This window comes from Gekko japonicus, unplaced genomic scaffold (assembly GCF_001447785.1).
Source record: "Gekko japonicus isolate JY-2015 unplaced genomic scaffold, Gekko_japonicus_V1.1 scaffold106, whole genome shotgun sequence".
NCBI lineage: Eukaryota > Metazoa > Chordata > Lepidosauria > Squamata > Gekkonidae > Gekko > Gekko japonicus.
Genome location: NW_015170890.1, coordinates 432532 through 456818, shown reverse-complemented (window position 1 = coordinate 456818; position 24287 = coordinate 432532). Strand labels below are relative to the sequence as shown.

The window sequence follows — 24287 nt, the reverse complement described above, 5'->3', positions numbered from 1 at the left end:
AAATAATCAGTATCCAGGTAATCTGATCCAGAATGAAAAGCAGTTTCATATAGCTCATTGTTTCCCGATGTTGCATATCTATTTGTCCCAAAGTTTGTGCATCTGTGCACAGATGTTCTCCATTCACAATGTTTTGGTTTCAAGTGATTGAACAAAAATCAAGGAAACAAGTGAACTGGCCACCAAAACCTTCTGATACACAATCAACATTTTCTCTGGGCAATAGTTTCAGCAGAACTTTGTCTATCTGCCACTAACAATCGCCAATTTATGCAGCTCTCTCGCATCAGCACCCGACGCTGCCCTCCTCAATCTAAAGACAAGCTTCAATGCTAGGAAATTTAATGCAAAGCAGCATTTAATGAAATCAGGGCAAAGGGAAAAGGCAGCAATCCACTTGTATGGGAAAAGAATTAATCAAGTCCTGTCTCTGCTCTGAAATTTCAGAGCTCTGATCGTAAATAATTTTAGACAGGCTGCACCACTACAAGACAAGAGCTTCTGGTAACTGCTTGAAAGCCACATAAGTGGATGATGGCTGTCCTGGTTAAAGTTTTGTTCGGTTAATCAATATTTTGAATAAAGTGGAAGAGGGGGAACATCTGCAGGGAAGAAAAAGCAAAGCAGTACTACATAGAACAATGATAAAAATAATTCTGCCTTACCTCACAGATTTCTTCATTAAGCCATTAACACGGGGGCGGGGGGGGAGGCGACAAAAGCTTGACAAGCAAATTGGTAAATGGACAGCTGAGACTGTTTGCTCACTATATACAGAGGGTGTTGATTTTTTTCCTCTTGGCGGGAAATGTCTGAAGGCAAACTGACTCCATGTTGGCTGGCAAGCTGCCCCCCCGGCTCTTGTTACAAAGGTCTGTTTCTAATAGATTGGGTATGGTGCTTTCCCATTTTGCTAATGAGAAAACCTAAGGCCATTACTTGCTCAGATTAAGATCCCAGCAGGAAGAAATGTGGTGTGTACATTACGAGGGCATACGTAAAGGAAATACACGGCACATCCCATCAATCAGACGTGAGGCTGGGAAAAGGAGAACACCCCACTCTCGTCCTGTGGATATAGATGATAAAAGATGGAAGAAGATGGAGACAGAAGATGTCTTTCAGAGATGACTGGTGGTGGGAATTAAGATTATACTGGTGTGATGATCAATGACCAGGGCTAGTCTGTGGCAAAAATGTAATTACCAAGATGAAAACTTTCAAATGAGAAGTAATGATTGTCATATTTCTAAGAACAGTGACACTTTTCATTCAGGTTGCACATTACAGCTTCTTCTGCTTGGAATTCTAGATAATTGGAGGTGGATCTGAGAGCCCATTGTTTCCAAAGTTAGGGCGAAAGATGGGTTTTCTGACTTCCTTGTAGACATTTTTCTTAACGTTTAAAAGGCTGGACTAAATCTTAGCTGGAGGCAATTTTAAAAATGTAACAGCACAAAATAATAGATGAAGCCAAAGGTAATAAGAACTGGTTTTCTGGTGTCTCTGTGTCTCTGCACCTGCATTAAAGGCTTCAGCTGAAATAGAGGAAGATTCTATAGCCCACTGATCAGTTAACCTTACTGAATAACCAAGAGGGGGGAAATAGTACCACAGAGAATACTCCAGACAGGTCAGGCAGACAGGCATGCACACAGACAGGACAGATAAGCTGGCACAGCTTTTCCATCTTTACCATCTATGACTATAACCTTTGCCACAAAGCAGAATTGGAAAAATGGTTTTGAAATGCGGGAAGGTTAGAGAACAGTCTGAATTCGTTTCCGTTTAGAAAGCAGAGCACAAACCTGGCACAGATGCAAAATGCAAAACTCCGGCAGAATAAATGGGGTTGGAGGCATGATCAGCTGCTCAGCATTCTTTATGTGTATCTGAGATAAACATGCCTATGTCATGTACTGTGTACAACAATGCTTCCTTGGTTAAAATGAGTAGAGTTGGACAGGGGTGAATTAAATAAGAACAGAAGGTTATAAATTCAAACCCTGTTAAGTTAGAGCACAGCAGCAAAAAACGAACAGCCAGCAAAAGGTTATGTTTCTATAAATTCAGTAAGTTTAGCATTATTTTGTGTCAATTCTATATAAATGACACATTATATATAAATGGTGTAACAGCACTGTAAGCAATGACATAAAAGGAACAAATGAGTTTGGGGAAAACAGCACTAGCAATGGGGAAAACAAACAGGCTTGTAACAAACAACATATAAAACGAAAAGATATTTACCAGGGCATATCTGCTGTTGGGAAGTTGCCCCCCCCCCGGTTACCAGCATTATGGTGCATTTGGGCTCCTTCAAGGGTTCCCTCGGCTTTCCCCTGAGCCTGCCCAAATGTGCTTTGCTCTGAAGCTTTAGGAAAGATCACTGAAAAGCCTGGATGGCTACTGAGTGGGAGAGAAAGTTTGGATGTTCCCAGTGTGCTCATATCGCAGCCATTCCCCCCCCCCCCCAGCCATTCTATCCCACCACCAGGTTTTCTGAATTCCTAACTCACATTTCTTAAAAAGTCATTATTACCTTTCATTGAAGAGATATAAGGAGATAAAAAAGAAAGAAAGCTGGGAATTCTGAGACTCTGTTACACATATTTTTTATTAAAAATTATTAATATAATGGTATTCAGGTGTGTGGGGGAAGGGTTGCTGCCGGGGAACCAGGGTAGGGAAATTATGGGGGAAACTGCCACGTGGAAGCCCCATTGCTGCTGTAAAGCACTGGTAGCCACAGATCAAGATGGGTAGCCATGTTAGACTGTCCGTAGCAGCAGAAAAGAGTAAGAGTATCTGCAAAAGTGATCAGTGACTCATGAAAGCTCATGCCCTACCACAAATTTTGTTAGTCTTTAAGGTGCTACTGGACTCCTACTGTTTTTTATGGATGGCCACAGCAATGAGGAGGACTAGATATGTTGTTCCCTGTGTAGAGAATACCATAAACAGCTCTGTAAAAAGGCTAAAATGGTAGAATTATGGACCCGAGGCTGTAACCCTGATATAAGCCTATATAGAATTTCAGTTCTGCTGTATAATTTTTAAATGTCTTTGCCTTCCAAAGATGAACAATCAATGCTCCCCACTGCTGCTATAGCAAGCAACAAGTGCCATGGAACTCCTGCTTTGCATGTATGCTCAAACAGCTGGAGTGGCATGGTACATCATGTTCTAGTCTGGAAACCACAGTCTAGTTTAGGGATGAACATCCCACAGAGAACTTGCAGGATCTCTCTCTCTCTTTTAAAACAATTTTCTGGTCCTTTCATCTAGTCTTCAGCATGTTAGCCAGATGGCACTCTAACTGACAATGAAGTTCAAACATGTTTATTCTGTACTGACAGGCGTTAATTTGCTAAATGTTCCCTTTCTATAGGAAAGCTATTTTCAAACAAGGGCACAATTACAGTGTCTGAAACACAGGCCAAGTCATTTACAAATGCAAGTCTGACATTCATCCGTCATGAGTGTGACAAGTCCCCACCACTACCGCCACTAAGGATATGATTTTTAAAAAATGCACTTTTCTTCAAGGATTCCTCTTACAAACATCAACTTTCACTGTTCTATGCTTATTGTATCGTATATACCTAGATTACTATGTTGAACTACAAGATCAATAACGCTAATGTTTTAAAGGTATGGGGATCGGGTATTTTCAGAGATGAAAAAGAGAGTCTACACTGCTCTCAATTACTAGCTGATTTCAGAGGGTGATGAATTTTGCCTCTGGAGCCGTGAGTCAGCCAACCTGCACATCAGCAACATTCCCAGTCCAGCCTTAAAGGAATTATAATTGTACAAACGGAGACAGCAGCTGCTTATCACTCACCCTGGCCTCAGGACTAAAACTTTTTGTTAACAGCAAAAGATCATGAGAAGGAAGGCAAGAAAAATAAGACCATAACGGGGTGGGTGGAATAAGAATAGACAAAATTGATCCAACCAGATGCAACCAGAACCTAGAGTTTCCAATTATAATTTAAAAAGTCAAAACATCGATCATATTCTCCACTTCATACTTCTACCACCTGCTGTTATTAACTTCTTTAAACGTAACAGCTTCTTCATGAAATTCCAGAATAGGTGTAGGCAGCCCTGGCATGCATGCCAGTTCTAACACACCATTTTGCTTGGCACCCATGGCCCAAGCATCCAAGGAACTGGCAGCACTGCTGGGGCCAGTAGTATGGGAGGAGGCCACCGGCAGGGGGTGGGGGGTAGGGGTTACAAGATCCAAGTTGGGAAGATTTGAGGATGGAGCTTGGGGAAGGACAGGGACCTCAGTGGGGTACAATATCATAGAGTCCACACTCCAAAGCATCCACTTTCTCCAGGGCAACTGATCTCTGTAGTCTGGAGATGAACTGTAATTCTGGGGGATCCCCAGATCCCACCTGGAGGCTGGCATCCCTAGTTACACCTGCCCTTGCTTCCCAATCCTGCACAGATGCCAGCCAAGTCCAAAGCAAATTCCTAGGCTGCTGGTGATGCTACTAGGACTTGGCTTGTTCTGAGTACATCTGACCAAGTACAACCCACACAAACATCAATATCTTCACAGGTAGATGTCATATTTTGGAAGCACTTGAACCAAAAAGTTGTCTCCCTTCTCTTCTGGAGCTTCAGACATATTTGTCTGTTGTAGCATGAGACCAAAATTATGGACTTTTTTTTGTATAAATATATGGACTGTTTAAATATAAAAGGATGATGAATATTTAGTAAAAGGTAAAGTTTCCCTTGCTCGAAAGCCAGTCGAATCCGACTCTAGAGTTGCGGTGCTCATCTCTGTTTCAAAGTCGAAGAGCCAGCGCTGTCCGAAGACGTTTCTGTGGTCATGTGGCCGGCATGACTAAACACCAAGGTGCACGGAATGCTGTTACCTTCCCACCGAAGTGGTACCTATTTATCTACTTGCAATTTCTTGCTTTCAAACTGCTAGGTTGGCAGGAGCTGGAACTAGAGACGGGAGCTCACTCCGTCTTGCGGCACCCAGGTCTCGAACTGCTGAACTACTGACCTTCCACAGGTCATGAATATTTACTTGAGGCTAAACTAGGGCTCTCTAGTGTGGACTCTTGTCAGCTTCTCCTCTGTTAGAGACACGTTAGACCCCTCCCCCCCAACACTTAAGCACTGCTTTTCCTCAGGATCCATAGATTGTGACCAGAGATAAACAGGATAAAATGGATGAGAGGAAAACAATGGAAGCTGATTTGAGCCTCCAGTGGGGATGAAGACAGGGTATAAATAAAGTAAATAAATAAATGAAAGCCAAAGAAAGTAACACCAGGGAGTGTATTTGAGAAAATACGAGTGCAGACAAGGACTGAGTCCTGAATGGCTGGCCTTCCCACTCACCTCGTACAATGGATGTTCACCAAGATGAAAAACTGAATCTCCTTCATCTATGCCAGGATGTCTTTTACATTCCATTTCCCTGACGATTGTCACTAATGAATTTGCTGCAAGCTATGTTTGCCCATATAAAAACTCAGCTGAGGCAAATATTAGCAAATATTCTTTTGAAAGCAAAGACTGAGCTCATAAAGGCAAACATTTAGCAAGCTGATTTGCAGAGCTGTTCCTATTTAGTCAGGAAATAGTTTTCCACAGAACCCATCCTTATGGTTTTCAGCTACAGAACATAGCTTACTCTTTAATCATTTTCTGAAGAACCCAAACATTTCTATTGCGTACGTTCCTGAAGATTAATCTAATGGAATAAATTATTTGCTCAGCTTCCATCAACGGTGTGCAGGGGATTGACAACCTATACTGCAAAGCATCAGGAATTATCCCCTTTTGTAAAGTTCTCTGCTACGTACTAGACTGTTATTAATAATATTACGGCATAATTACATCTACTAGCAAAATGTGTGGCTTGCTCCAGAATAAAAGCAGCAAAAAGCCAGACAATTCATAGACAATGCTGCCATGAAACCTCCATGTTTGCTGATTTCTCTCTCTCCCCTCCACAAAACAAACATGGAGAGTTGCTAGAGAACAAGGCAGGATCTGCCGCACACCAAACTTAGTCCAACCGTGATGACTGGGAAACAACTGAAAGTTTCACCTGGCACCAGGGCTTTCAGTCCATTACTCAAGACCTCTCCTCAATTAATGCTCCCAGGAATTCCTCACCCTCCACTCATCAAGAACATTCCTCTGTGCTTACCTGGATTCGCATTCCCTTCCCATTCCAGGGAAACTAGATTCTCTTGTATTCTATTCAAGCTTGTAGTCCTATAAATGGAGTTAGCATCTGCACTGAATAGTTCTGATGGTTTCACCTTCTGAGCTAGTTTTCCTGTTCCTGGCAAATGTCACATGTCTTCCTTATTAGCCACAACATATAAATGGAATACTGTATCTAGGGCAGTGATGCTCTGTATTCTTGAGGGCAACACTGGGAGGGCTGCTGGAGTTCTGGCCCCAATGGTGGACCTCCTGATGGCACCTAGGGTTTGGCCACTATGTGACACAGAATGTTGGATTGGATGGGCCATTGACCTGATCCAACATGACTTCTCTGATCTCTATGGATTTTGAACTGATGTGCCACTTTGGTGGTGGCAGGCTCAGCCCCCCCCCCCATGTCAACATGAGCAACATTATATAGACTTAGGGATCTACGCAGAGGCTTTCGCATCTATGCACTTTCTCTTCATTTTACTGTTATGAATATGCCTCTCTTAAAAGGGCTTCATCTAAAGTGTTCTCTGATGCATGCTCTGAAACTTTAGAAAAGAGAGGTTAATGCAATCTACCTGCCCGCTGGTGTCTGAGATGGATGACGTGCATATATATGGAAAAAGAAAGCAGGTGGTATGGTAGTTTGAATTGGACCACAATAGACACAGAGATTTGGGCATTTTTTTAGGTGGAGTTGGCCAAAACTGAAGCATCCTTACAATGCTATTTGAAATCTGAAGCAAGATCAATGGTGTGTGCCACCCCTTATAGGACCTGCTTGTTTAAATATACTGTAGTCACCTCAAATATTTACAAATAAACGTGTTTCTAGAGGTGTATGTTGTACAAAGTCAATAAAATCCTATATAAGCCCTGGACTTTTCACCACTTAGGGAGTGCGTAACTGTACTAAGGGAAGGAATATTGGGTTCCTGGCAAGTACAGAAAAGAAATGAGACATACTCCATATCAAGCACAGAACTATACTCTGGTGGCAATACCTAGAATCACTGCTAGAGCTGCTGCACCAGAAATTTTTGTACTGTTCAAAGAAGACCTGTGAATCGTCACAAGACCTCTTTTCCAAATAGTCTTTTGCAACTAGCCATGGTCATTTCCTCCCAATCTAAATAGGATTGACGCCCAAATGTGGTTGAATCCAAAGGTCTCTTTCTGTTTATAGACGGAAATCTTTTACTTCTCGGAGGGCAGCTTTTCACCTCATGCTAGAATATTGCATGGTAAAAGTAAAAAGACAGTCTTCCATTTGTGCAGGAGTTTGCACACCCTCTCACATACGTGGAAGCATGCCTGCTTATTATAGCGGTGCATGAACAATCCGTAAGTTCATGTGCCAAGCACTTGTGGAATGATGCTGGTGGCTGATATTACTTCCATTCGGGGCTATTTGGATCTGACCTAACAATAGCTACCCTCTGAATGCCAGCTTGAACAGCCCTTAAATCACGTCCAATCTCCTGTTGCTTTTGTAGCTGCTTCATGCCCAGAGGCTCAAAGGGCTCCACCCGCTTTTGCTATGTTCTTCTGAGCAGGGCATCTGGTCACAGGAGTGTATGAAGACTGGGAACTGTCATTTTGCTTCACATAACAGATGATCAATATAGAAAATAAAAGAGCTTCAAGATTTACACCTGATAACACCCAAGCTGCAAGGCAGTAAAGGAGTAAGCAGCTGTAAAAGCTCCAGGGACTGCATTGCGTACACTTAGAATAACAGAAGCAATCTTTTCATTAAAAAGACTTTAGAAAACGTTATGGGATTTGAGATGATGTCATAAACTATGAATGATCAAAGCATGCACAAATTCCACCACAGATAAGGAACAGATCCAAACAAAGCAGCCGATCCACTGAGGGCTTTTGGTGACATTGGAAACCACCAGTGGCCGCAGGTTATCCAAAGAAAATATTAGATAAGGAATGTGTAACAAGCTTGCAGTGCCGCTTGAAGGGTTCTGTAGATATTATCAAACATGGGCCAACAGAGAAAGCTAACAGAGTGAAAGATAAGAAACTATGTCCTAGAATAACTACTTTGTTATTCCATTGAGGGACTGTTGGTGACATTGTAAGTCAGGAAAGTAAAGACAGGAGCATTCTGCAGTAAAAAAATATTGATAAATTTCTAACGCATGATTGATTTTTTAGAATAGGGGAAATTAGAACTTTGTCTAAAAAAGACTTATTCATGCAACCATAGGCACCTTAGGGGCATTAGGCTTTACATTTACATACACACACAACATCCTAGGAGTTTCTCTTTCTGTCATTCCTCCTCCATCACCAAAGTGACATGAGAAAACAATCAAGTACAGGTTCCCACATTCGACTGTGTTGCCCTTCAATAAAGTCAATTAAGAACAGGGATCCAGATTTGAAAGTTGTTATGGAATCAGGCCTTTATTATCTGGATTTCAAAGTATGGTCAAAAGATTGTGTTTGACTATCTGTTGTCTACTGTTACAGACTTAGCAACTTTTCTAGATCAAATCAAGCCTGAACTCTTCCTAGAAGCTAAAATGTCTAGCCTGAGGCTACCAGTTTAGACATTTTAGCTTCTAGGAAAAGTTCAGGCTATCACACTTTGGTCACATTATGAAAAGGAAAGACTGGGGGGAAAATGCTAGAAAACGTCGAAGGCAACAGGAAAAGAGGAGGACCTAACATGAGATGGATTGACTCTATAAAGAAGCCACAGACCTCAGTTTGCAAGATCTGAGCAAGGCTGTTGATGATTGGACATTTTGGAGGACATTAGTTCATAGTGCCACCATGAGTCAGAAACAACTTAACAACACAACACACAGAGAGCAACCTTTCTGCAGCTACTGGTGCTGTTTTCAGTCTCAGGATTGCCCTGGTAGAGGAATGTATGTTCTGCTCCCCAGGTGAATTCATTCACATTAGGTTTGAAAACCATCTGATTTCAGTGCGTTTTTATAATTGGCTGATGAGGAGCTATTATGCATGCATGCGCACATCGCTAACAATTTTTTAACAGGGCAAAGACAGAATGAAAGGGTCACACTTCCCAACCAGCTTGAGTTTGCAACAGGAGAATTCAGACATCCAGAAATGCAGGGTGAAAGTACTGACATCCGTAAAGACTGGATTTTCCTTGGTGTCCAATAACTCTGATTTGAAGATGGGTCAGAACAGGGTGCCAGTGACTGGGGAATGGGAGGCAGATGTTGCTGTCTGCTGTGCACTTTAATTCCGGAAGGGAACAGGAGCAACATCGGATCAAACTGCTTGTCTGACCACAGCCTTAGGACTGTAGTGCATAGGACTGCAGTGTCAGTGTGCTAGAGACCCCAGTGATACTCTCACTATCACGTATGACAATGCCTCTACAGAGTGGGACTGGGTATGGAACAGGGAAAATAATGGAAAACGTGATTACTACTATCTCTAGCACTAGGGTCCAACATTTCTAGAACTTTCTCTGCCTTGGAAGGGTCAGTGAGCATGCAACAGAAAAGCAAGTTTCTTAAGCTACTCATACTTTCAATTTTCTCTGCCTTTGTCTAAAAGGGTTCTTGTGCATGTCCTTCACACAGGGCATGTATACACATGTCAACCAGTAGCCGAAATCACTTTCCTATCTGCTTTTCTACCACAAGTTGACATGTCTGAAAGAGCAACTGGAAATGCTTTACCACGGGACCTTTGACGTATCAAAAAACTGTGGGGAGGGCATGAGGTAGTGTAGCATGAGATCCCAGGTTCGGTCCTGGGCATCTCCAGTACAGCCGCGAAGGCCACAAGTATCAGGAAAGACTTTGGCTTTCTGCACCTTGGATCCTGGAGAGCAGCTGCTTGTCAGGAGACCCCAGGCAGGCATCTCTGGTTTAAGATTGTCAGGCAGTAGGCATAAGAGCAGGCTTTTCTCTACCCTGAGACCCTGGAGCTAAATGGGCCAATGATCTAAAAAGGCAATTTCATATGACCATACATATACATTGCAAATCTGACTTCACAAAGCAGAGCTGTTTTTAAAATAAAAGCAGAGAGAAGATATGGCATTTATGTCGTTTCTAGTTTCCAAGATAATCCAACAGTTACATTAGGAAAGTGTGAAACCAGGGAAATCAAATGCCAAAGGGGCAAGAAAAGACCCCAAACTAAATCCAGAGCTTAGACTTCACTCTACAGACCCAAGCGAAACAATATCTGGTCAGCAATCCCAAGAATACTTTCCTGGGAGTAAACTTCAGAGAATAAAATGGGACTTACTTTAGAGTAGACCAGTTTAGGTTTGCTCTCTACAGCCTGACATTTCCTTAGCTGTGCAGAAGGAGATGTGGAAGCAGGAAGGGACTTTTGTGTCTTTCTCTCCCCCACCCCCAATTCTTTTTTTGCCTATAGGCAGACTAAAAATATGGTACTTCCCCTCAGGGCTGTTTCAAGGTATTTTATCACCCCAAGCAAAATATAATTCTGCCATCCCCCCTCCCCCATTAACTCCTGAACAGCACAATGTCAGATCATGGAAAATAGCCTAGTTCCCTGAGACAGAATTTCATTTTTTATTCTTCATTTAACATATAATATTAATTCATTCATCGCTCCATGGCAGAATGAATTTTAATGTATTTCTCCTTCCTTATAAACAGAAAAGAATTTTGAGGCACATCAATGGCTAACAGATGAACTAGAATTTATCAATAGATTTAGAATGCAATCCAAGGCAGAGTTACTCCAGTCTAAATGGGTTTAGACTGGAGTAACTCTGCCTAGGATTGCACAGGTAACTGTACTAGCCAGGGCCACAACAGACACTTGCTTTCAGTATCATAAGAACACTTAAAAAAAAAAAGTAAATCCCATTGGTATGAGTTAGATTCCAAATAGTCCTGTTTAGGATTGCTGTCCCCCCCCCAAAAAAAAAATACTAGAACTTGAGGGCATCCAAAGAAGCTGATAGGTAGTAGATTCAGGATGAACAAAAAGAAATACTACTTTACACAGTGACTGATTAAAATGTGGAATTCACTGCCAGAGGATGTAGTGCTGGCTACAGGCATAGACAGTTTTAAAGGGGGATTAGATAGATTCATGGAAGATAAGTGCATCAATAGCTACTAGCCATGGTGGCTGAGAGGAACCTCCACATTCAAAAGCACCAATCCTCTGAATTCCAGAGCCAGGAGGCAACATCAGGGGAATGCCCTGTTGTTGACCCTCCAGAGGAACTGGTTGGCCACTGTGTGAGACTTGAAGCTGGACTAGATGGGACTATTGGTTTGATCCAGCAGGGTTCTTCTTATGTTCTCACCCAGAGTTAAATTAACATAAGTAGAGTTGACTGCACTATCATTTGTTGCAGCTGTTGTGAATTGTCACTGTGCTTATCTTGTATGTAATGTCACCACTTGGAGCCTTTATAATTTTAAGGTCAATTCCCAGTTTTATCCTGCCAATATCCATGTATGCTGCTACAGTTGCTGATCAAGGGATTCACTTCATGCATCTGATGTCTGCCTGTCCCTCTGAAAACTGTCTCTAGAATTAATTAACTAATAAGGGCCTGGACCAACATTTCCACTAGTCCTGAGAATATAACTGCTGGCCCCAAAGACATCTGGCTGTCCTCAACCAGAGCCAGGGCCTTCTCTGTTTTTATCTGGCCTGCCATCCCCTCCTTCTCCTGCCTACAACGTGATACCAGGATTGGTTGAAGATAAATTCATGCACCATCTGGGGATTGTTTTATGAATGTAATTATTATTTTAAAGTTTAATTGATGTCATAATTTTAACACTGTTACAATGTATTTTATTTTATTGTTCATTGCCCAGAGCCCTGTGAACTCAGGATTGGGTGATTCATAAATTGAAAGTTTAAATAAATAAATAAATACATACATACATACATACATACATACATAATGGGCAATGGGCAGTGCAAGACCCTGCTTGGCTCCAGATTTCTGCTGAGTGGGGCTTCCTATGTTAAGGAGCAACCACTTATGCGCACAGCTTAGAGGGAACACTGGCCCCTACCAGGGTTTAGCCTAGGAATTTGTTTTCAATACTTCAGCTAAATCCTGGAAGAAAATGGTACATTTGAGCATAAGCAGAGTGTACCATTTTCTTCCAGGATTTAGCTGAAGTATTGAAAACAAATTCCTTCTACCAGGAAAGAAAGTCCATTCCTGATTTTCTCCCCCTTCTTTCGTGAATTTCTAACCACTTAAAAAAAAGCCTTACCACAATGATGGAAGAGAGCAATTATATTTTCTAATTAATGCTTTACCAGTGAATTCAAGTGTGTGTAGAGCACTGAAAAAAACTATCCCCTTAACCCTCCTCTCCATTCCCTATCCCTGAGAGCTTTAAGGAAGAAAGTTCAATAGGCATTTGTTTGCTCAATAATAACAACAACGAACTCATCAGCAAATTAGCAAGTCATATAAAAAGAATTTATTTTATGCCAGTTCTGGGTATGCTAGTGTTGTGTTGTGGTTAGATTGTCAGACCAGGACAGATTCATAGAGGAGAGGTCTATCAGTGGCTACTGGCCATGATGACTAAAGGAAAGTTCCATGTTCAGAGGCAGTAAACCTCTGAATATCAGGGCTAGGAGACAACATCAGGGGAATGCCCAGTTGTTGGCCCTCCAGAGGAACTAGTTGGCCACTGTGTGAGACAGGATGGTGGACTAGATGGCCCACTAGTCTGGTCCACCAGGGCTCATCTTATGTTCTGGAGTAAAAGGTACAGGTAGGCATACTACTTTCAAACGCCTGTCCACTGCATTAAAGTGATCTAAGGGTTATCCTTGCTTATAGTAAGCTTTCTTGGATGAACAGTTTTGAAGATGAAATTCACCACCCTAAAAGCCAATTCATCAGAGAAAATGACTCTAAGTCCCAAGAAGCTCACCGGAGAGACAATTTATTCAGTCCTACATTGATCTATTAGCACTTCAGCAGAAATGTAAGCCTGCTGAAGAAGTTTTCTTTTGAAGCCCAACTCCCATTTTTATTGGACTAGAAAGTCAAAGTGATCACAGCTAGACCCGGCTGGGAGCTATTTCAGATGTTTGTTTTGTTGTGGAGCTCAGGGGATGTCCACAGCAGACCTTGTGGATCTATTTCACAGCTGTAAATTAAGTTTTTGTAAGCCTTGAATGGTGGCACTGAAATGGGGCATACTGACACAGAGATAATAATCGGCTGAATGGCACATCTGTCAATATAAGGTGCAGATCTTCAGGAAGGATGTGGTGGGAGGGGGAATGTTCCCTCAAATATTCCCTAGAAATAGAAGTGACAGCATGTGATAATAAAGCCTCCTTCAGAAGCAAACCTTATAAAAGGGACAATATTATACTGCAAATAAACTCCTCTTCTCTGATGCCCGAGTGCTGCTCTTGATAGCTTGAAAGGTGCCATTGCCAAAGAGAAAGGAGTCAAGCAACGGATACAGAAAGCTGTGATCGCACTACCCGACTTTATTTTTCAAAGGAGGTTTTATATTGTATCCAATTCCAGCTGTCAATCACAACTTTTATTAAACCACAAAAGTGATGTCAGATCAATGGTGTTTTAAGACACGTTATGACTGACAGCCTGATGATGGAGCAATTTCGGGAACCATTTATTATTAAACAAAGACTAATGCTTCTCTCCCCCCCCCATTCTTCTTTAGGAAGGAATGATGTACATCTTCTGGCATGTCTAACCAAGCAAGGCATAAGTTGAACAGAAACACTAATTGTTCATATGTGTACAGAATATATATTATCAATGAGACAATCCAAAAGAAGATGGAATTTACCAGGGAAAGAAAGAAATTAAGCTCCTAATTCAAAGGCCCTTCATCTATATCTGCGTAATGGAAAAATTAATGACATAGTTCATCAGGAAGTTGTTTCCTCTGGACCCCACACATTCAGTTTTGGATTCTCCTTTATCCATTCTCCCGCAAGGCAGCTAAGATGCCCCCAAAAGGAGATGGGATCGACTAGTGGTGGAAGGATTTCTTCATGGAGGGGGAGCTTGGAAGCTATAGTCTTCATGCCTCTTCCAGTCCTATGTCAGTGGTTTCAAAATTTCCTCCAATTTTTGCTGTCTCAAGCTTTCAGACATCTGCAGAAGCTGGGCATGAGCAGTCAGTCTTTATACATTCATCCATCTTTTGTCAGTGGCAGCTTGCCCAGCTGACTAGAAAGTATGAGCTGTGGTTGCATAGCACACCTAATATGTCTGTGGCCTGGTGAGGGTAGTCTTTCCATAGATATTGACACTCTGACCGATTTCACACAAGAGCTGTGCTGCGGTTGCGCCTCCCTTTGCCCCGCTTCTATTGGTCAATTTCCCACTTGAAGCCATGCGGCCGCATTTTGACTCGCAGCTTCACCTGATTTTCCTTGCTGTTTTGTGATCCTCAAAAAACAGGATCACAAAACAGCAGGGGAAATCGGGCAAAGCCGTGGGTCAAAATGCGGCCTAGAAAGTATGAGCTGTGGTTGCATAGCACACCTAATATGTCTGTGGCCTGGTGAGGGTAGTCTTTCCATAGATATTGACACTCTGACCGATTTCACACAAGAGCTGTGCCGCGGTTGCGCCTCCCTTTGCCCCGCTTCTATTGGTCAATTTCCCACTTGAAGCTGTGCAGCCGCATTTTGACCCGCAGCTTCACACGATTTTCCCTGCTGTTTCGTGATCCTCAAAAAACAGAATCACGAAACAGCGGGGGAAATCGGGTGAAGCCGTGGGTCAAAATGCGGCCGCGCTGCTTCAAGTGGGAAATTGACTAATAGAAGCGGGGCAAAGGGAGGCGCGACCGCAGCACAGCTCTTGTATGAAATCAGTCTCTGTCTTGCTTTACTGCAACCTATTTTGGGACTACCAATACATGAGCCAAAAGGAAAAGTGGGGTATAAATGTTTGAATGAATGAATGATCATCAGATCCCCATTTGATCTGCTGAGAGTGAGGCTGCACATTATTGAGTGTTAACTTGTGTATGCGACAGACAATCTCAGGGCTTCTATCAATGAGACAGGTGAAATTTGCTTTGCAGAGTTAATTAGATTGCGGGGTTGAGGGGAACTAGATTTGAGTTCAGTAGCACCTTAAAGACTAACAAGCTTTTGAGGCTATAAGCTTCTGAGAGTTAAAGCTCTTCTGCTGCTGATCAATATGACTACTCACCTGGAACTACCTTTACGAGGAAAAAAGTTTGCAAGCTGGCCTTTCAGATAAGTGCATACAAATCTACATCAGTCATTTATGCCACTATTTGTAACTACACTTAGAGCAAATTATTTGTTGGGAAACCCTGAGGAAGGCAGTTTTGGCTGAGACATATGCTATGATGATTAACAAAATGGTTTGTCAAGGGAAGCAAATGTATGAAAGCCTTTTAATAAAAGCATTTTGCATATTGCAAGCTTTTAAATTAATCTGGGACAGAATGGAGCATACACTAACAACGCAGAATAGTTGATTAGATCCTGCTTGTTTGTCGAAAACAGCTTGTTGAAAGGTAGCCAATGGTCCGTTTATAGCACCCTCTTGCAAATTTTTAAACTACAACATTAGACGTATGAGCACAGTGGAAATTTATTGTTCATGCCTTGTATTTTCCATAAAACGTGGCCCTATTGAGATAATTACAGTCATGGTCTTTTTCTCATCTGGCTGGAGTCATATGGATTGCAGGGCCCTGCAAAGATTCACCTCAGCATAAGAGACCAGGACTTCTACCAAATGAAGTGGAAACTGGTTCAAAATAATTAATCCCCAAATCCTGATGAAGACTAAAGCCTGCTGGGAAAAGAATCCAGAGCAAAGGGTCACTCCGTTCCTTGTAGACATATTAAGACTGAAGGCATTTTTTACTTCGAAAGCTCCCAGTAGGTCAGAATCGTGAAACATTATTCTTGAAGACCGTAGCCAGAAACTGGCCCATAAAACTCCCCAAGAGTTTGGGTTATTTAAAGACATTAAGAATTATTCCATGCTGCTTTTTACTGGATGGCAGCTCTTAGTTTAGAAGTTAATTTGCTGACTGAGTGCAATGGCATGGGAAAAAATACCAGAGTACTTGGTTAAGGTGAAAAATAGTTTCTGAAAAGATTATGTTTGGTTGACAGAAGAGTTTGACTACAGCAATATGACAGTCTCAAACTAAGTTTTTATAGAATGTTCTACTGTTATAAATGGCAGAGTCCCCTTTGTGACTTTACAGAGTGCTGTGATACTTAAAGGAAACTTAAGCTGCAAATATCCATGGACAGTAGCAAAAAATTAGGTTAATTAAAGAGCACAGATACACACAGGTTCGATTAAATATTAGACTTGAGATTTTCTTTTTTCTCTTTGTAGACATCTGTTCCTTGGATTAATTTAAAATAGCATAGCTTTCCTCTGGTAGATGAGGAAGCACCCTCACGACAAGCACTTCCAAAGAGTAACCCTCTTAAGTAAATCTGTGCCGTGCATCATCCAAAGGAAGAAGCTGCACATGTGCTCTGACACTGCTGTGATCCCTGCTGAGGTTACAGAAACATGGCTGCATCACATCCCAAAAGGACACAGGTCACAGGGCTATGCTTAGTTCATTTCAGAGCCCAGGACTAGTAATCGATGGGGAGTAACATTGGGAAGGCTCTTTTTATCATATGTGGTGGACTTGTGATAAAGCTGTAGCTTTTTGGACAGAAGTTCATAATGAAATGCAGAAAATCCTGAAATGTACATTTAAAAAAGAGCCGGAAGTATTACTTTTAGGGCTCAAGATGGAGGAAGTAAATGTAACAAAAAAGACATTGTTATGGTATCTGATTACTACTGCTAGAATGACATATGCACAATCTTGGAAACAGGACAGAGTACCAGAGAAATGGGAATGAATACAGAAAATGCTTTTTATGGCTGAAATGGACAAGCTGACAAAGAAACTTAACAATAAAGAAGACGAAGAATTTTGTACAGAATGGACAGACTTTAAAGAATATATGGAAACTAATTGGGATGTTAAAAATAATCTACTTTGCTTTGATAATTATTAAGAGCAGAGCTGGTAAAAGAAAGTGACTGAACAGTAGAACATAATGTTACCTGGAAATCTGATAGTGAAAATGTAATTTGATGGTGGAATAGTAAAAGGGAGGGGGGGGAGCATTGCAGGAAGCCGCAAGAAGGGGGGGGGAGAAAAGAGAAATGGATATATGTTAAAAGAAATGAAAAGGTGTAATGTTGAATATGTGGTTATATCCAAAAATAAAAAGTTTAAGGGAAAAAAACCAATGGGGAGTCACATTAGCCATCAAAGAAAGCAAAGCAGAGGCCTGAGTGCATGCAGCTTTACAAACATCCTTTCCTGATACTAGATATTAGTTACCATTTCTAGCTCTTTGTAGGTAGGGTGAATGATTATTATCTTGCAGAATTTAAAAAAAAACACACCCAACAACAGTAATTGACCAAACACTGGCAAATGTCACATTATAGCTTTTTATTCAAACACGAGGAAATGTACGGAAGACAAAAATATCCTTGGAAAGTTGGCTCAAATTGAACTTTTAATATTTCTAATGAAAGAGGTGAAAATTAGCACAGGGAGTTTTGGGACAACAGTGGGTGAGGAGATCTGATCCACAATCCCAAGAGTTGCCTTTCGATTAATGAATAGCAATCCCCTAACAGTTACACATCATTTCTTCTGTGTCTGCATTACCATTAGTACAGATAATTCTTTGGCTAATTACTGAGTAAAAGGCTTTTTAGTTTGGAAGACATAATATAAAGCTGGCATGCATGTTTTATTAAATTACTAATTGGACTTATATTCCCAAGATGCCATAATGTGCTCTTTCAACTCTTTATTTTATGTCATGTCAGCGTAAGAAAAAAGAGGGAACAGAAATCTTATTATCTATGGAAATATTCAAATAACAAAGACTGTAATGTAAATGAACTGATTAACTGGAGAATGATGCTGAGACTCCCTAGAAAGTAACAAAGCACTGTTTACTTGAAGCACAGTCTTACCGTTCCTGTTGTGCCCAAGGAAAGATGATTCATCTGTTGTGTCAAGGGGCCCATCATACTTGCTGGCTGCATGGACATCGTGTGATCCATTGTTGGCGTTAACACAGCACCCTACAAACACACATATGGCTCATCACAATATATACTCAATCTACACAGCTTATTTTGTCTCTTCAATTACAAATGGCTGGAGTCAGTTTCCATTAACAAAGAAAACAAAACCAAACAAACTATTTTGAAATAATCACTCACACCAAAGAAGCCTGATTTTTTTTTAAAAAGATACCCAACCTTAAACACTCACCATAAAAAAGCAGACAAAGCAGCAAATAAAATTAGCAATTTTTTAAAACACCATCATACAAAAAGTTTAAAAAAAACATATATGGTAAAAAAAGGCAAGTTTAAAATGCCAAGGAAAGCATAGTTGTCTTAGCCTGATGCCAAAACATAGTCAAATGTGGCGTCATGTAATGGGCAGGGGAATGACATTCTGTTATAGACCAAGTGTCACAACCGAAAACCCCTTGTCCATTGAGTGCCACCTGCCTACTCTCTGAAAGTTTGAGATGAAAGAACGATAATTATTTATTTAAAATCATTGTGCTCTTCACTCTAGAGTTGCCAAATCCAGGTTGAGAAATTCCTGGAGATTTTGGGGTGGAGTGTAGGGAGGCAGGATTTAGAGAGGGGAGGGAGCTTATTGGGGGTAGGATGCCAAACAGTCAAAGTAGCCATTTTCTCCAAGGGATATGATCAATGGAGATCAGTTGTAACTTCAGGGGTCCTCCAGACCCCACCTGGAGGCTGTCAACCCTACTTCACTCTCAGCTAAAAGCTCATGAGGCAGCTCACATAATTTAAAAATGATGACCTGGAAATCGGTGGAAAGGTTAGGACTGGAGACATGGGGGTGGGTGTGATGCTGGTGACTTGACTTTACTGATATTGATGTGTCACTCCTCGGCTTTACCATACAGTTTCCAGCAATTTCTAGAGCTACTCTTTGTCAGGTCCTCCCAGGCCACCAAAGGGGGATTGGGGGGATAGGGTTGCCAAATCCAGGTTGGGAAACTCCTAGAAATTTGTGGATGGAGCCTGGGGAGGACACGGACCTCAGTGGGATACAGTGCCATAGAGTCCACCCTCCAAAGCATTCATTTTCTCCAGGGGAACTGGTCTCTGTTGTCTGGAGATGAACTGTTACTCTAAGGGATCCCCAGGTCCCACCAGGAGGCTGGCATAACTATACCCAGAAATGATGTAGCGATGTTGGTGACAGAAGTGGTTTTTAACACTGGTCTTTCAACACTGCTCTAAGCAGTGAAGGGCAACGAGGTTTGCTGGTGGGACACCTCATGCCATAGAGAGGCCACTAGCAGAACAATTAAAGTGAAAACAACGACTGAAAAAAATGGAGTTAGCCATCAACAATCCATAAAAACCTGGGAATACAGAAGTGGTTTCACTTGACAACTTGCTCAACAAGCTTGGCACCAGGTGAACAACTGCAAAAGAAGAGCTCCAGACAGAAGCCCCACTTGGGTATCCTTTGGTAACATCTGCATAAAAGGCACCCACGTTGTATGTGAAAGAAAGGACATACTGAAAAGGGCCTCTGAGAAACAAAGACCTGTTGGGCATGAAATAAGTAGTCTTTTCCATACCCCAATCCTCCAGTCTATTAAGTCTCTAAAGATAAGAACTAGCACTTTGAATTGTGCCCAGAATGAATTAGGAGTTAGAGTAGGGTTGCCATCCGCCTATGGGGGTGGAGGATTAACCACTTTTGGGGGCCCCAATTTGCTGTCATTCAGCTGGCCAGCGGGGGAGCCCCACCCCAAGCAGCCCCATCCACGCCAACGTGCCCAGTGTAATGATGTCACCCGGAGGTGATGTCATCACGCAGAGCATGTTGTCTGTGTGGGGGACACTCTGGCATCTGAGAAAAACTCTATGGTAACCAGGATATCCAGGTCAGCAGGCTGGAGCTCCCTGCTGGCAACAGGTAGGGACCTGGCAACCCTAAGTTAGAGTTGTACTATCAACACTAGCAAGTTATATTTCCCTCTACTGATCTAATAGTTTCCCTAAGCTATAAAACTGTTCCTTTAAGGGGACTGCAATCCTATCCAGAACAGGATCGCTTTTCACTCCCTAATATTATCAACCAATGGCAACACCCAATCAAAGTAGACTGTTGAATCCAGAAAACCTATTAATGGATCCATGTGGAGAGGAACTTAGGTGGGCCATGGCTTGAGAAGACAAGTAATTAGACCCATCCCCCTACAAGGGTTTGTCAGTGGAAACTGACTCCTCCTGGGCTGCTATTAGCCCTGGAAGGCAATAAAGACAAGGCATCATTGCTCTCCTTGCCTGTCTTTCTGCCTTTTCCCTCTGGGGTGGGTTTGACTAGCAACTCCACATGGAAAAGGGTTAAGCTGCTCTCTCTTCCTGCACTGTGATCTCAACCAGGCCATGAGGCTACACTAGAACTTTAAAAATGGCTGGGGAGGCTCATTTATGCACCCCCCGCCCAGCATTGCACCCTAGTCTGCACGCAGGCTTGTCTGAACTGAGGCTACGTTTACTGAACTCCATCAAGGCCACTACAGCTTTCACATCCTGCTGTTCAGATCAGACTATCCATTGCTCTGTCATCTGATTTTACTGAAAAGGTTGTATGTCATCAGTGTACTGATGACATTTCACTCCATGTTAAGGATCTAAACCAATGCTTACCTTATATAAAATGAAAAAATTGATTCATGCACATCACCAGTCAGCGTGAGGGCAAAATGAGTAATCTGCCTCAGGTGACAGATTTGGGAACCTTATCCAAGAACAGCATTGTCAAGTTATTGAGATTATTATATTTCTCTCAACGTGCAGGTCATTTTCTGCCTTAGGCACCAAAAGACTGGGTGGTGAGTTAGTGGTTGGATGGACAGATGGCTAGATAGAGAGAGGAAAATGGCATATGTCCTGGGAATCACTTTCTGAAACAAGTCCTTACTTGTACTAAGGGGTGGATTTGGGGCAGGTGACCCAGGTAACCACTTGGTGCATGCCTTTTACAAGCAATCTACTCAGCAGCTGAACTAGAACAAGCTAAGGCCTGAAGTTAACATTCTGAGTCTCTCACCTACTGTAAATGCCATTCTACCTAATCTTGGTGCACAGTTAAATATCTTGGTGTCAGTATATTTAATTTACTCTTGAAATTAAAATCTTCTATAAAACTGGAGGAAACATTTTGGGTTGTTGTTTTTTGCTGACCTCTGACATAGATAAATGTAGCTTTATAGAGCTTAGCATGCAAATTTATTGTCTTATATGACAGGGATAAATCATGTATGCAAATCATGCATCAAGGTCATGAAATGGGCCTACAAACTGTTTTTTAAAAACTGAACAAGTGGTGGGGGGCACCAAAGATATTCATTTGGTCAACAGACCGCTCTGCTGATGGGGAAAATTAGCCTTGTGGTCCTAATGAGGTTGTTCCTAATTTAGATTATATTTGGTTTTGTGCTCCTAACAAACATATCTATGTTGCACTACCTTTGACGAGCATCAAAACAAAGCAGAATGCTTCTCATTTAACATTCTAAGAACAGCATACTTGAAACAATGGCATTCACCAAGATTGCACATGTACCATTTTTTTCTCATATAGCAGAACAGTTCCTGAGTGCAACTTAGCTTGGCCATTAGTATGCTTTTCCAGGTGCAAGGATGAACCTTCATTCATGACACGTTTTATCAAAGAAGCCTAAATTAGGACCAATTATTAAAATAAAGAGCCACCAATACAGAAAATGCCTATAAGTTAATGTACAGGCTTACACGGGTGCAGGTAGTTTTTGGGAAATTTATTTGCGAACAGACTCTCCCGCTACTTTTGGAACTTTGTGTGTGTTCATCTCTGGATGTGACCATGATCTGTACATATAGTGTGTATGATGTAGCATCTTGAGTATAGACAGAATGAGCCACAGATCAAGGACGTACGAGACAGAAGGAATACTTTAGGGTAACCATGTAAGATCATGGATACCCTTGTGCCAGGAAGTAGCTCTAGTCCTGACAGGAATTTATCTTCCTCCTCTCCAAATGCTGTCAGCAGTATTGATTATTAATTCTCCTCAAGCACTGGAGTGCAGTTTCTCAAGTCTAGCATCTTGCTAATATCAATACGTTCAATTAATGCGTGAATCTCCTTTGCTGGCAGGATGGTGGGGAGCAAGAGATTAAGTTTAGTGGTGAAGATATGTGTTTATAGTTCCCACTCCAAGACGGAGAAAGGATTTTTGAAGGCAAGCAATATGTTTGATAGGAGAATCAATTCTGCCCTGACTTACAATCATAGCACTAAACAACAAGTGAGGTATTGGTATTTGGAACACTCTCCATTTTAGAGCAAGTGTGATCTGCAGACATACATGCTAACCTACTTACAAGAAACTGGTATATATCACTTGAGGAAAGCTAAGAAGGGATTTCACTTGCAAAATGTCAAGTCCCTGTATGACATAGTCCTCCTCTAGGCAACTTTGTAAATTTCACCACACTTATTAAGGTAAATGCTACAAATGTGTATCCCCCCTTATTTTTTCCTGCCAAGATGAGAACAAGCAGATAAGTAAATCGCTTAATGCTTCAGTACTTTCTAATAGCCAGTATTCCTATGAACAGCTTCCAATCATTGTCTATATATCCAGGTGAAGATCTTTTGTTTCTTCTGACTGAGATCTTTTATTCTCAGGTCTATTCTTGTTGCTTATTCCCCTTTAACCAAATATTGCAATAGCTGAACTAACAGTATACAATGGTCTTTACCTCAAGGAAACTGACATTTTAAGGGGTACTCAATATTTTGTTGTTGTTCAGTTGCACAGTCGAGTCCGACTCTTCGTGACCCCATGGACCAGATCATGCCAGGCCTTCCAGTCTTCCGGCGTCCTCTGACGTTTGCTCAACTTTATGTTCGTTGCATCTAGGACACTGTCTAACCATCTCATCCTTTGCCGTCCCCGTCTTCTTTGACCTTCAATCTTTCCCAGCATCAGGGTCTTCTCCAGGCAGTGTTCCCTTCTCATTTGGTGGCCAAAGTATTTGAGCTTCAGTTTCATTATCTGGCCTTCCAGGGAACAGTCAGGGTTGATTGCTTTTAGGATTGACTGATTTGATATCCTGAGACTATAAGCTTCCTGAATTGAGAGTTTGGCATTGTTTTAGGATGTGTGCCTCTGAGACTCAACTGTGCTGTATTATTTATAACAAGCATTCAGAAAAAGATGCAATTAGTCATATGGATCCAGAACTAGTCACTCTTCAGAAATATTTGTGGGTATAGCTCGACTTTGCCATTCACAGTCATATCTTTCCTCAAAAGGTGACAGTGACAGATGAACTTCCTTCCTGCCTGTTATAGTAAAAGGGGAGACACAAGCATCTATTTGCATTGGTTCACACAGCATTGAGTATGCAGCTGAGCAATTAACATTCCATGAAGAGCAATGAGATATCTGACTTTGGGGAACAGCTACAATGAATTTCAGAGGTTCCCAGGGACTGTGAGGCATCTTCCTTGTCTGAAATTTCTACTATTTCTACCGCAAAAAGAATGACTGGGAACTTCGTTTGATTACAGAGGTGGCAGACTGATGACTGCACCAGGGCATAAATTCTGGAAGCAGCTCATCAAGGGCAGGCAGCAGCTGAGAGATGCTGTGTGATTGAATATTGTAAATCCAAGCTGTTGATGGGAGGCTGGATCCAAAAGAACACCTCCTCCTTCATTACACCCTATCAACATTTTTTTTAATGGTTTATCCACAGAGTTTTGGGTGAATGCTACAACACAATGACATCACTTTGTGTCTTCACGGCGGTGCCACTGATGGCAATTGCCCTCCCGTTCCACTGGGGAATTTTTCTCCTGCTGCCTAACTGAGCTGTGGTCAGGGGAGCAGGTGGGGCCAGGGACACTTGTGTTTCCTGGTTCTAAAGCATCTGAGACTTTTAACTAAAGCAA

The 24287-nt window shown here is 41.8% G+C and overlaps 1 protein-coding gene across 1 annotated transcript in view; it reads right to left on the bottom strand.

Moving 5' to 3' along the window:
• The window catches only part of RBMS3 (RNA binding motif, single stranded interacting protein 3), a gene marked incomplete at its 5' end in the record, with an annotated part of 435264 nt that overhangs the window by 21758 nt on the left and 389219 nt on the right, over positions 1-24287 (bottom strand). Inside the window, one exon of the mRNA XM_015418391.1 lies at positions 18245-18355. Coding sequence (XP_015273877.1) covers positions 18245-18355 — 111 coding nt within the window. The remainder of the gene's footprint in view (positions 1-18244; positions 18356-24287) is intronic.